This window comes from Rhinoderma darwinii, chromosome 4 (assembly GCF_050947455.1).
Source record: "Rhinoderma darwinii isolate aRhiDar2 chromosome 4, aRhiDar2.hap1, whole genome shotgun sequence".
NCBI classification, from domain to species: Eukaryota; Metazoa; Chordata; class Amphibia; order Anura; family Rhinodermatidae; genus Rhinoderma; species Rhinoderma darwinii.
Genome location: NC_134690.1, coordinates 299465164 through 299479116, shown reverse-complemented (window position 1 = coordinate 299479116; position 13953 = coordinate 299465164). Strand labels below are relative to the sequence as shown.

The 13953-nt window shown below is 41.4% G+C and overlaps 1 protein-coding gene across 1 annotated transcript in view; it reads right to left on the bottom strand.

The window, feature by feature from the left end:
* The window catches only part of LOC142760544 (troponin T, cardiac muscle-like), a 200045-nt gene that overhangs the window by 45880 nt on the left and 140212 nt on the right, over positions 1 to 13953 (bottom strand). The window contains exon 6 of the mRNA XM_075863736.1: positions 12851 to 12961. Within this exon, the coding sequence (XP_075719851.1) occupies positions 12851 to 12961 (111 nt within the window). The remainder of the gene's footprint in view (positions 1 to 12850; positions 12962 to 13953) is intronic.

Sequence of the window (13953 nt, the reverse complement as noted above, 5' to 3'; positions counted from 1 at the left end):
GCACCTATAGCTCCGTCACAGGATAGTTTTTCTAGATAGACGTGCTGCTGGAGGCCATGGATCCCTCGGACAATTGAGACTGCTGCGACCCTTATAGCTACGCCACTGCTGGGAGCTGTAGTTTTTACATGGTACAAACTTTTATATGGCACAGCTAACCTGACTTTGCAAATAATCCCTGTAATAAGCTGCATTTTTACTGGTGGTGTGTATACAGTTAGGTCCAGAATTATTTGGACAGTAACACAATCTTCATGGTTTGAGCTCTGTATGCCCCCACATTGGATGAATTGAAACAACAACTGAGATGCAATTGAAGTGTAGAGTTTCAGGTTTAATTCAAGGGGTTGAACAAAAATATCCTGTCAAACGTTTAGGAATTGTAACTATTTTTCTACACAGCCTCCTCATTTCTGGGGCTCAAAAGTAATTGGACAAATTAACATTACCATAAATAAAATGTGTTTTTTTAATACTTTGTAGAAAATCCTTTGCAGTCAATGACGTCCATGGGTTCCAGACTTCAGGCAATCACCAAACGCTGGATTTCCTCCTTTGTGATGCTTTGCCAGGCCTTTACTGCAGATGTCTTCAGTTGTTGCTTGTTTGTGATTCTTTCTGCCTTAAGTTTTGTCTTAAAGGGGTTGGCCAGTTTACCATAAATGGCTTCGAATGTATGACTGGTGGCAAACAATATACTTGCACAGAGGGCTGCCTCCTCCAAGCATGTAGGGGGCTCCACTAGGCTCTGCCTCTACTCTGTGCTCTGTTCTTAGTTACACACATGGAGTAAATAAGAGCCGAGGAGCAGAGTAGGAAGCTCCGCCCACAGCCCTTCCTGCACGAAGCCTGTCAGCATGGAGAGATGGTGAGTGTCTGTGTGTCTCTCTGTATTTCTGTGTGTGTATACAGTGTGTGTCTCTGTGTATGTCTCTGTGTGTATACAGTATGTTTCTCTGTGTTTGTATGTGTATATGTTACAATGTGTGTGTGTGTGTGTGTGTGTGTCTCTGTGTATACAGTATGTGTCTCTGTGTTTGTATGTTACAGAGTGTGTGTGTGTGTGTGTGTGTGTGTGTGTGTCTCTCTGCATGTGTTTATGTCTCTTTGTAAAAGTGTGTGTTTAATATTAAAGTAGAACAGATAAAACAAATATATCTGTGCTGCCTCCTATATACCCTGCTGCCCCTATATATCATGCTGCTCCTTATATAACCTTCTGCCTCCTATATACCCTGCTGCCCCCTATATATCCTGCTGCCCCCTATATATCCTTCTGCCTCCTATATACTCTGCTGCCCCTTATATACCCTGCTGCCCCTTATATACACTGCTGCCCCTTATATACACTGCTGCCATTATATAAATGCCTCTGTGTGTGTTTATATGTGTCTGTGGGTATAGTTATCATCTACGACATTATCTGTACTCAGAGAGCTATCACTGTGTTATCTGTGGTGTTACATAGGACTGCAGGTAACGTCTACTACATTATTTGTACTCGGAGAGTTATCACTGTGTGTTATCTGTGATGTTTCATGGGACTGCAGGTAACGTCTACTACATTATCTGTAATCAGAGAGTTATAACTAAGTGTGTTATCTGCGGTGTTACATAGGACTGCAGGTAACGTCTCCTACATTATCTGTACTCAGTTATTACTGTGTGTTATCTGTGGTGTTACATAGGGCTTAACATGAAATCTACAACATTATCTGTACTGGGTATATATGGGTCTGTTTTCGAATGTGTCTTTGTGCTTATATATATGTGCCTTTTATATATTTGTATATGTTTCTGTCTGTGTATTTATCTGACGGTGTTTGTGTGTGTATATGTGTTTGTACGTCTATATATTTACCTGTATGTATATATTCCAGATGTGTGTATATATATATATTTGCCTGTATGTCTAAATATATGTCTTTATGTATTGTAAGGGGATTAGGTAGCGGGACAGTCGTCTCCTGGGGCAGACGGGCACTCAATATCAAACACGCCAGTAAATTTCAGTCCGCACAGCAAAGATGTGGTACTACTGGCCTCAGCCAGTTTTATTTACAGGTTGTACATGAATAAAAAGAAAACAAATAAAAGAAAGCTCTATGCCTGTCCGGCACTAACTATACAGTCAGGTATCCTAACTAATACAGTTCAGGCCTAATGCCTGGCACCATAAACCATGCAGACCATACAACCTGTTATGAATGCAGTCGGTTTGCTCTCACAAGCTCCTCTCCCCAGGCTGGGAGAGAGTGTGACTGAACTGCAGCCTTTTTAAAGGGCTATCACACCTGACCCCTGATTAATAGCTAGACAGCCCAAGACCAGGACTGTGTGGATGGAGTGGGGACCCACCCATCTCTCCCCACTCCAACAACCAGGCCCTTTTCCAGGTTTTAGATAAACCTATTGCAGAGGGAGAACCACATTCTCTGCTGAATTTAGTCCCTGGTTGTTTTCAGATAGCAGAAGACACAAATCTTGGGGAAATATAGACCCCATCCACAACCTCTCCACATGGTCTGTCACAGTATGTACAGTATATATGTTCAAGTATGTGCATGTCTATATATGTGGTTAATTTTTTGTTTTGGTGTAGGGGGCGGCAATATAGAGTCCCGCATAGGGCGCCATCACACTTAAGGCCGGCCCTGTACTTGCCAATATACTTTCTTCAGTTTTTCTGCCTTATTCTTCTGTTCTGGCAAGCCACGCCCCCAGGTGAAGAAAATCCTTTTCCCTGCCGTCATGCCGCCTCGTCCATCCCAGCTCATGGTATGGAGAGGCAAATAACAGAGCACGTCCATGCCTGAACTATCACAAACTTCCGGTCCTCCTGTGCTTGCGCTGGTTTCAGATTTGTCCGGGAACAGCGCAAGCGCACTGGATACAGGCGGCATCCACTTTCATGCGCATGTGCGATCTTTCTGTCAGTTCAGGAAGATCGCAAAGTGCTGAACGGCAGTGTGAGGGTGGGGGGGACGACTAAACCCATTTGACTAAAACTTACCCATAAGAGTCTTTATATTGTTATATAGGTCAGAGCCATGTTATATATAGTGTAATACAGCTATACATAATGTATCACACTATTTATAACATGGCTCTGACCTATATATCAATATAACATCCCATACAATCCTAGTATGGGAGATATATATATATATATATATATATATACATACACACATACACACACACACACACACACACACACATATATATACATACCTACACACATATTGATATGATAAATCTTTATTCAGATATGGGAATGGGGGAATTGTACCATTTCTTTGATACTGTTGAAATGTACAGCGAGGTACACTTTACTATACAGCTGTACAGTGGTAGCTGAAGTGAAGCAGCCGGTGACTGAGGTGTTTTTCTCACAAGATGACAGGCAGAGAAGGATGTACTGTGCTGGCAATGATGCATGCTGGGACTTTTACTTTCATTTTTTACTTTTCCCACCCACACAAGCCTGCGGATAGCACACTGCTACTGGACTATGGTAAGGTGGAGAGGCTACATAAATGATTATTATTTACTTTATTTATCCCCATTACAATTCATCAGGGCTTTCTTTATTGCCTGGGGGCACTTTTGAAATTGTATGCTGATAGTGGTCAACCCCTTTAACCCCTTAATGATCAGGCCATTTTGCACGTTAACCCCTAGGCGCACCACGACATAACTGTACGTCCGGGTGGCCAGTGTCTTAGCGCACGGGGACGTACAGTTACTGCGCAGTTCCTGGTGCACACTGTCGGCGATAGTGTGCACCGGGAACCGGGAAGCCAGCTGTCCCTGACAGCTGACACTCCACTGTATGCCGATCAGCGGCTTATTTCCGCTGGTTTATAGCACATCGGCAGATCTCACAATGAAATCGTGAGGTTTGCAGATGGCTAGCATGGCGACCGGAGGCCAAGTAATGGCCTCCGTGTCTGCCATGTACGGAAGCCTATCAGGACCAGCCTCCTGATAGACTTCCGACTTCCTGTCAGAGTGACATGACGTCACTGCCGTTCGCGATGCACACTGTCGGCGACAGTGTCTGTGACAGTGTGCATCGGGAACCGGGACGTTCGCTGTCCCTGACAGCTGACACTCCACTGTTGCCGATCAGCGGCTCATTGCAGCTGATTTCGGCAATTAACCCGTTAAATGCGGAGCTCGATTGCGATCTCCACATGTAGGGGGTTTGTAGCACATCAGCAGCCCCCATGCCATTGTGGGGGCTGCTGATGCTTGAGATGGCACCCGGGGCCAGACAACGGCCTCCGGGTCTGCCATGTATGGAAGCCTATGAGGACCAGCCCACACTGACAGTTGGAATACATTACACTACCTAGGTAGTGTAATGTCTTCTAGCAGCGATCAGAGCTGCAGGTAAAAAAAGAAAGTGTAAAAAGTAAAGAAAAAAGTAAAAAAAAAGTTAATAAATAGGTTTTACAAAAGTGTAAAAATAAAAGATTTTTTTTTCCTATAGTAAGTCTCTTATTATAGGAAAAAAATGAAAACTTTGAAAAATAGTACACATATTTGGTATCACCGCGTTCGTAATGACCCAATCTATAAAACTATAATGTTATTTTTACCGCACGGTGAACGCCGCAAAAAAACAAACAAAACAATGCCAGAATCACTATTTTTTGCACCACCCCTCCCAAAATATAGAATAAAAAGTGATCAAAAAGTCGCATGTACTCCAAAATAGTACCAATAAAAACTACCGTCCGTCCCGCAAAAAACAAGCCCTTACACCGCTTTTTTGACTGAAGAATAAAAACGTTACGGCTCTCAGAATATGGTGATACAGAAAATTAATTATTTTATAAAGAAGTGATTTTATTGTGCAAACGCTGCAAAACATAAAAAAACTATATACATATGGTATCGCCCTAATCGTACCCACCCGCAGAATAAAGTTGTAATTTATAGCGCATTATGAACGCCGTAAGAAATAAAGAATTTAAAACGCCAATATCACTGCTTTTTGGTCACCAAAGCTCTAAATAAAATGTAATATAAAGTGATCAAAAAGTTGTATGTACCAAAAAATGGTACCAATAAAAGCTAAAACTCGTCCTGCCAAAAATAAGCCCTCACACCGCTCAATTCATAGAAAAATAAAAAAGTTATGGCATTTGGAAAGCGGGGAGTGACAAACTAAAATGGAAAAGCAAAAAAGGATCAGTCCTGCAAAGGTTAATTAATTTCTATTAAAAAAAAAAATTATTACCACATGTGGGGTATTGTTATACTCGGGAGAGATTGCGTTAGAAATTTAGGGCGACTTTTTCTCCTTTATCTCTTGTGAAAATGAAAAATATGCAACATTTTAGTGGACAAAAATGTTTATATTCATTTTCACGGCCTAATTCTACTAAATTCTGCAAAAACCTATGTGGTATAAATGCTTACTATACCCCTAGAAAAATTCCTTGAGTGGTGACGTTTCCCAAATGGGGTCATTTTTGGGGTGTTTCCACTGTTTTGTTCCCTCCCGGGCGTTGCAATCACGATATGGCACTAAAAACCAATCCAGCAAAATCTGCGCTCAAAAATACAAATGGCGCTCCCTCCCTTCGGAGCCCTGCTGTGGGTCCAATCAGCAGTTTGTTACCACATATGGGGTATTTCCGTAATCTGGAGAAATTGCTTTACAAATTTTGGGGTGCAGTTTCTTCCTTATTCCATGTAAATATTACAAATTTCTGTTTTTTCAGAAATAAAGTAGATTTTCATTTTCACAGACTAACTCCAATAAATATAGCAAAATACATGTGGGATCAAAATGCTAACTATACCCCTAGATAAATTCCTTGAGGCAGTGGCGTAACTACCGCGGCTACCCCATGGCCGGAGGCTCCGCTAGCAGCTGCTATGGCTGCTACAGTGCGACGCCACTGAAGGGCTTGTTCCTACAAAAGACATGCATCCCCTATCCACAGGATAGGGGATACATGTGTGATCGCTGGGACGCCCAGCGATAAGGAGAACGGGGGACCGAAAGTCCCCCGAAGTTCTCCATGACAAATCTCGGACTTCCAGGGTCTGTCTACAGCTCCATAGAAATGGCTTGCGCAGCGGTCGCGCTTGTGCGCATGCGTGACCAGCGCTCCTTTCGTTTTTATTGAACTGCGCAGACGCCCGAAGTCTGAGGTTTGTCATTTAGAACTTCGGGGGACTTTCGGTCCCCCGTTCTCCTTATCGCTACCAGCGGTCATACATGTATCCCCTATCCGTTGGATAGGGTATGCATGTCTTTTGTAGGACAAACTATAGACCGTTGTTTTTTTGGGGGGGAGGGGCTATATGGCGTTATCTACAGGGGGATTCTGTATGGTGTTAATTACAGGGGGGTCTGTATGGTGTTATCTACAGGGGGGTCTGTATGGGTATATCTACAGGGGGACTCTATGGCTTTATCTACAGGGGGGTCTGTATGGCATTATCTACAGGGGGGTGTCTGTATGGCGTTATCTACAGGGGGATTTGGGGCTGTAAGACGTTATCTACAGGGGGCTGTATGGCATTATCTACAGGGGGGCTGTATGGCGTTATCTACAGGGGGGCTTGTATGGCGTTATCTACAGGGGGCTGTATGACGTTATCTACAGGGGGGCTGTATGGCGTTATCTACAGGGGGGATTTGGGGCTGTAAGACGTTATCTACAGGGGGGCTGTAAGGCGTTTTCTACAGGGGGCTGTGTATGGTGCTATCTATAGGGGGTGCTGTGTGGTGGAATCTATCGGGAGGCACTATCTACAAGGGGGGGTTGTGTGATACCCAGCAGAGGGGGGGCCCCAGTCAAAAGTTTGCTATGGGGCCCAGTCTTTCCTAGTTACGCCCCTGCCTTGAGGGGTCTAGTTTCCAAAATGGGGTCAATTTTGGTGGGTTTCCACTGTTTTAGCACCACAAGACCTCTTCAAACCCGACATAGTGCCTAAAATATAACCTAAAAATAAGAAGGCCCCAAAATCCTGTAGGTGCTCTTTTGCTTCTGAGGCCGGTGTTTCGGTCCATTAGGGCACTAGGGCCACATGTGGGATATTCCTAAAAACTGCAGGACCTGGAGAATAAATATTGAGTTGTATTTCTCTGGTAAAACCTTCTTTGTTAGAGGATTTTTTTTTATTACAAATGAATTTCGGCAAAAAAAAAAGAAAATTTGTTAATTTCCCCTCTACAATTCTTTATTTCCTGTGAAACGCCTAAAGGGTTAAGAAACTTTCTGAATGCTGTTTTGAATACTTTGAGGTGTGCAGTTTTTAAAATGGGGTGATTTATTGGGTGATTCTAATATATAAAGCCCTCAAAACCACTTCACAACTAAACTGGTACCTGTAAAAATGGCCTTTTGAAATTTTCTTGAAAATGTGAGAAATTGCTGCTCATTTTCTAAGCCTTGTAACGTCCTAGAAAAATAAAAGGACGTTCAAAAAACGATGCAAACATAAAAGTAGACATATGGGAAATGTTAACTAATGACTATTTTGTGTGGTATTACTATCTGTTTTACAAGCAGATACATTTAAATGTAGAAAGATGCAAAAATTTTTGCACATTTTCTCTAAATTTTGGTGTTTCTCACGAATAAATATTGAATTTATCGACCACATTTTTCCACTATCATAAAGTACAATATGTCACGAGAAATCAATCGCTTTGATAGGTAAAAGCATTCCCAAGTTATTACCACATAAAGTGACACGTCAGATTTGAATAAATCATCTGTGCCACAAGGTCAAAACAGGCTGCGTCCTAAAGGGGTTAATGACCAAGGATTATTTTTTGTTTTTTTCACTGTTGCATGCTAAGAGTCGTAACTTTTTTTTTATTCTGACGACATAGCTGTATAAGTGCTTGTTTTTTACGGGGCGAGTTGTGTTTTTCTATTGCACCATTTTTGGGTGCTTAGAATATATAGATTAACTTTTATTAACATTATTTTAGGAAAGAATTGAAAATAAATATCTATTCCAGCGTTGTTTTCACGTTATAAATTTACGCCGCTCACTATGCGGCATAAATAACATGTTACCTCTATTCTATCAGTCGGCACAATTACGGGGATACCAAATATATAAAGGTTTTATGTTTTCCTACGTTTGCAAACTAAAAACCCTTTTTAAAGGAACAGTGTCATCACCAATTATTTTTTTATATGTTAAAGATGTTAGTGCTTTATTAAAAACGTTTATATTCATTTGTGTGTTTGTGTTTTACTTTTTCTTATTTTTACACTTTTTCTTCCCTATGGGGGCTGCCATTTTTTGTTCCATTTCTGTCTGTGTCGATTAACGACACATACAGACATGGAACACGGCAGCCACAGTCCCATAGGGACTGTGAACGGCTCCCGTCCCATTGACTTCCGTGTACGGCGTCTGTGTGGGAACTGCGCATGCGCCGCTCCCACACAGTCCAATTCGAAATTGGCGCCGTCCGGCGCCATTTTCCTGTGGACCGGAAGTCGCGGCCGGACAGTAATATTACTACTTCCGGTCGCGGCTTCCGGATTTGTGCACTTGGACCAGCGGCAGCAAACGGAGCGGACGGGCCGGAGGGAGCCGCGGCGGCAGGAGCAGGTAAGAGCTTTCAATGTATGTTCGTGTTTGTGTGTTTACTACTGTATGTAAACCTACTACGCTGTGTGTTAGCTCAAAAAATGGCGACACACAGTGTAGGAGGTTACACCGTTCAAACCCCTCGTTTATCCCGGCACTAGCCAGGATAAAGGAGGGGGGGAAGCTGAGAGCTCACTAGAGCGAGGGCTTTTAACCCAATGTTGCAATGCTGCAATTTTGGGAACTAGCTCCATCTAGTGACCAAAAATGGGTAGTATTATAAATTAGAAATAATTTATAATATTTCCTGACTCGCGAAAAAAAAAAAAAAAAATTTGAACAATGTTTAATCACCCACACACTAAATGTTTAATTTTTAAAAAAAAAACATGTTTTTCTGGCAACACATTCCCTTTAAGAAAAAAAAGAAAAAAATAAATACTTGTTTTAGAATTGTCACATTTCAAGAGCCGTAACTTTTTTATTTTTCCGTCGATGTAGCCATATGTAGGCTTGTTTTTTGTGGGACAAGGTGTAGTTTTTACTGATAGTATTTTGGGGTCCATGGGACTTATTGATTAACTTTTATAGTAGTTTTTTATGGTGGGAATGGGAGAAAAAAAAAACATACTTTTGCCATTGTTTTTTGATTTATTGGACGCCGTTCACCCGGCGGTTTAATTAATGTGTTAACTTTATTGTTTAAGTCGGTACGATTGCGGCGATACCATATATTTGTATGTGGTTTTATTCTTACACTTTTACTAAATAAAACTTTTTTGGGAAAAAAAGTGGTTTTATTTTATTTTTACTGTAATTTTTTTTTTTCAAACACATTATATGTTGCTGTCGCTACTTACAGCAGCATCTAATGGGTTAAACTGCTGGAATCGGATTGATTCCGGCAGTTGGAGTAGGAGCCAGGCTGTGTATATCAGCCATGATCCTGCCGCTGATCGCGTGAGTACACTGGCAGTTCCCACCCGAACAGATTGACAGATATATCTGTCGCTATGCGGAAATTAACACCTGCTTGCGATGGATATAACCATTGTTAAGGGGTTAAGCAAATTAAATGCATACTCGATCGGGTTGAGAACTGGTGAGTGACTTGGCCATTGCAGAATATTCCACTCCTTTGCCTTAAAAAAAAAACTCCTGTGTTGATTTCGCAGTAGGTTTTGAGTCATTTTCCATCTGTACTGTGAAGTGACGTCCAATCAACCTTGCTGCATTTAGTTGAATCTGAGCAGAAAGTATATCTTTGAGCACTTCAGAAATCATCCGGCTGCTTCTGTCTTCAGTCACATCATCAATAAACACTAGTGACCCAGTGCCTTTGGCAGCCATGCATGACCATGCCATCACACTGCCTCCACCATGTTTTACAGAGGATGTGGTGTGCTTTGGATCATGAGCCATTCCAAGTCTTCTCCATACTTTCGTCCTCCCATCATTCTGCTACAGGTTGATCTTAGTTTCATCTGTACAAAGAATGCTGTTACAGAACTAGGCTTTCTTCTTTACATGTTGTTTGGCAAAATCTAATCTGGCCTTTCTATTTTTGAGGCGGATTAATGGTTTGCACCTTGTGGTGAACCCTCTGTATTTGCTCTAATGAAGTCTTCTCTTTATGGTGGACTTAGATACTGATACACCTACTTCCAGGAGAGTGTTCTTCACTTGGGTAGATGTTGTGAAGGGGTTTTTCTTCTCCATGGAAAGGAATCTGTGATCATCCACCACTGTCATCTTCTGTGGACGTCCAGGCCTTTTGGAGTTCACGAGATCACCAGTGTGCTCTTTTGTTTTCAAGAATGTACCAAACTGTTGATTTGGCCACTCCTAGCATTTGTGCGGTCTCTCTGATGGATTTCTTCATTTTTTTCAGCCTAACGATGGTTTGTTAATTTGCTAAATTAGCATTTTTTGAACTATAAATATATGTGCTTGTAAAACAGATAGCAATACCAAACAAAATAGATACTAGATTACATTTCCCATATGTCTACTTTATGTTTGCATCGTTTTTTGAACATTCATTTTTCTAGGACGTTACAAGGCTTAGAACTTTAGCAGCAATTTCTCATATTTTCAAGAAAATTTCAAAAGGCTATTTTTTCAGGAACAGTGCAGTCCTGAAGTAAATTTGAGGGCCTTATTTATTATAAAGTCCTCATAAATCACCCCATTTTGAGAACTGAACCCCTCAAAGTATTCAAAACAGCATTCAAAAAGTGTTTTAACCCTTTAGGAGTGTCACAGGAATTAAAGCAATGTAGAGGTGAAATTTACACATTTCATAGTTTTTTTTTTGCCAAAATTCATTTGTAGTAAAAAATTTCTGTACCACAGAAGATTTTACCTGAGAAATGCAACTCATTATTTATTGCCCAGATTCTGCAGTTTTTAGAAATATCCCACATGTGGCCCTAGTGTGCTAATGGACTGAAACACAGGCCTCAGAAGCAAAGGAGCACCTAGTGGATTTTGGGGCCTTCTTTTTTTTTGAATATATTTTAGGCACCATGTCTGGTTTGAAGAGGTTTTGTGGCACCAAAACTGTAAAGACCCCCCAAAAGTGACCCCATTTTGGAAACTATACCCCTCAAGGAATTTATCTAGGGGTATAGTTAGCATTTTGAACCCACAGTTTTTTGCTAAATTTATTTGCATTAGTATGTGAAGATGAAAATCTACTTTTTTTTCTTAAAAAACGTAGAAATGTTTAATTTTTACAAGGAACAAAGGAGAAAAAACACTCCAACATATGCACAGCAATTTCTCCCGATTATAGCAATACCCCATATGTGGTAATAAACTACTGTTTGGACCCATTGCAGGGCTCAGAAGGGAAGGAGAACCATTTGGATTTTGCATTTCTGATTTTGCTGGAATACTTTTTAGTGCCGTGTTGCGTTTGCAATGCACAGGAGGGACCAAAACAATGGAAACCCCCCAAAAGAGGCCAGCACTCACTTCCTCTCCACTCGGCACTGTCCTGTAGGGTGCGCGTGCATTATATTTTAAATGAACCCCAATCACTCTGGACTACGTAAGGGGCCCTGCCCCTTCACTCCCCACCTGAGCGTTGTTAGTAATTCCCATGTTAGTCTTTGAAAATGGTCCCTCAGTGTTATCCTGTTCCCAGTGTTCCCGTGCCCTGCCACCTTTATCTTGTATTCCGTGCCATGCTTTGTTCCTGAGTCTGTCTAGTGTTGGAGTCGTATCCTACTGCATCTACTGCCGTCCGCCACGTCTGGTGCAACCTGCCGCACCTACTGTCATCCGCCACATCAAGCCCCATTCATGCTAAAGCCTCTGCCACTGTCTGGACTATTTAGGTACCCCTGTGCTGGACTTTCTATTGATTGCGTGCTCTGTTTGGCCAGCTGCCTCCTACGGTGGTGCGGCCTAGTGGCTCCACATACCCACAGACCGTGATACTGAGCTTGGATCTGGTGTTGTATTTATGTACTGAGCTTTGTTCTGGTGTTGTATTTAAGTACTGAGCTTTGTTCTGGTGTTGCATTTATGTATTGAGCTTGGTTCTGGTGCTGTATATATGTATGAGCTTGGTTCTGGTGCAGTATTTATGTACTGCGCTTGGTTCTGTCACCAAATCTCTGAATTAGCCGGTAGATTTGTCGTGGCTTACTGCGCACGCCGCACTGTCCCCCACCCTTCTCACAGTGCAGAGTGTAACTAAATGGGCTGAGCAGGCTTAGGATATTGAATGTGCGCATATAGGTCTATACGCAATGGGTGAGTTTAATATAATGTGTTGGGTAGATAGGTAGGTATGTATTCTTATGTAATTATATACGTAGTGTGGAAATCCACACTTAAATATTCTGGACAGGGAATTTCTTTATTTAGTGTCCACTTTACTATAGAGTGTATTTGGAATATCGTAATTGTTTTATTTTATTATTAGAATAATTTTCCATGGCACGATACACCACAAAACACAGCGATGCCCCACCCCAAGGCGCGTATGTTGTTTGTCCGGAAAACAGGGAACTCATTAAAAATTTGAATCCCTGGCCGGGGAATCCGCTCCTGGAGGAGCCCCTGAAGTCACTGTCCATATATTACCAGGACAGTGATGTTAGGGGCTTTGAGATGCCGGAATCCCCATGCTCTTATGTCAGACCCATTGACAAAAATACTTAATAATATTAGACAAAAGGTAATATTATAAGACAAAAAAATCATAACATTATGGTCCCTGATGCCTACCGATGAAATGATAATGTTTCTATACCTTTTGAAGATAGCCACCAAAGTGAAGCATGTTTGATAATGCCTTCTTTTTCTTGTTATCTTCCTCGGCTCTTCTGCTATTTTCCTTTTCTTCTTTGCGAGCACGTTCTTCCTGCATAAGAATATTGACATAAGAGATCTAAATGTTCCAGATTTCTCTGCAGCTTTAAATTGACATTCAATGGTATGTAAATATGCGTTTAACAAATTATATATTTCTTCTGTTTTGTTCTTCATATGTAGTCAACTGAATCTCGTGGATTCTTAAATATATAATAGATAAATGCAAGCAGTAGTGCACCTATACGAAGGAACACTTCTCAAAATATTTGTTGTGTGCTGCTATCTGCCTCCCTGTGGTGTTGCTCCTAACACAGTATTTTTTACTGATGCACTTTTAATATGGAGGTTTGGCTTAAAGGGGTGTCCAATTAGGGCAACCCTGTCCATATACCCTATAAGGCCATATGGATGTTATAGAGGGGGACAAACAGAGCTGAGAGACACTATAAAGAGAAGCTGTGTAGAACTTGGCATCACCATATTTTACATGGTCGCCTATTCATTTAAATTGGCACCGTGTAAGAGTGTATTCACACGGGGGTTTTGCATACATTTTTTTTTGGTGCGTTTTCAGCCATGCAACAAAAAAAAAAAAACACACGGCAAAACCACACCATGTGAATACCACACTGTTCCTGCAACAACCACTGCAGGAGAAATGTGTGTCCACATGCAGCTGCACCTGGTATTAACAGCTGATCTCTGTGAGGTTGAGCTGCAGGACCAAAGGTGATCAGGTGATCACCAGTGGGTTCTTATTTAAAGAAGGGGGCGCCCAGATGAGACAACCCTTTTAAATAGATTGCATCAATTCTCTTAATTCATGTATCTTATCAATTTTAATTTCCTCATTGAATATGATAAAATAAATGTGTATATTATAAAATATCTGTCACCCTGGTGCTTTCCACTAATTACACAGCTGCCTGATAAACCTTGCTTTGTTTCCAATGAAGACAAAAATAGACCGCAGATGGTATTCGAAAACATTTATTACACCTAAAAATAAAATAACACATAATAAACAATTAAGGCTGGGTT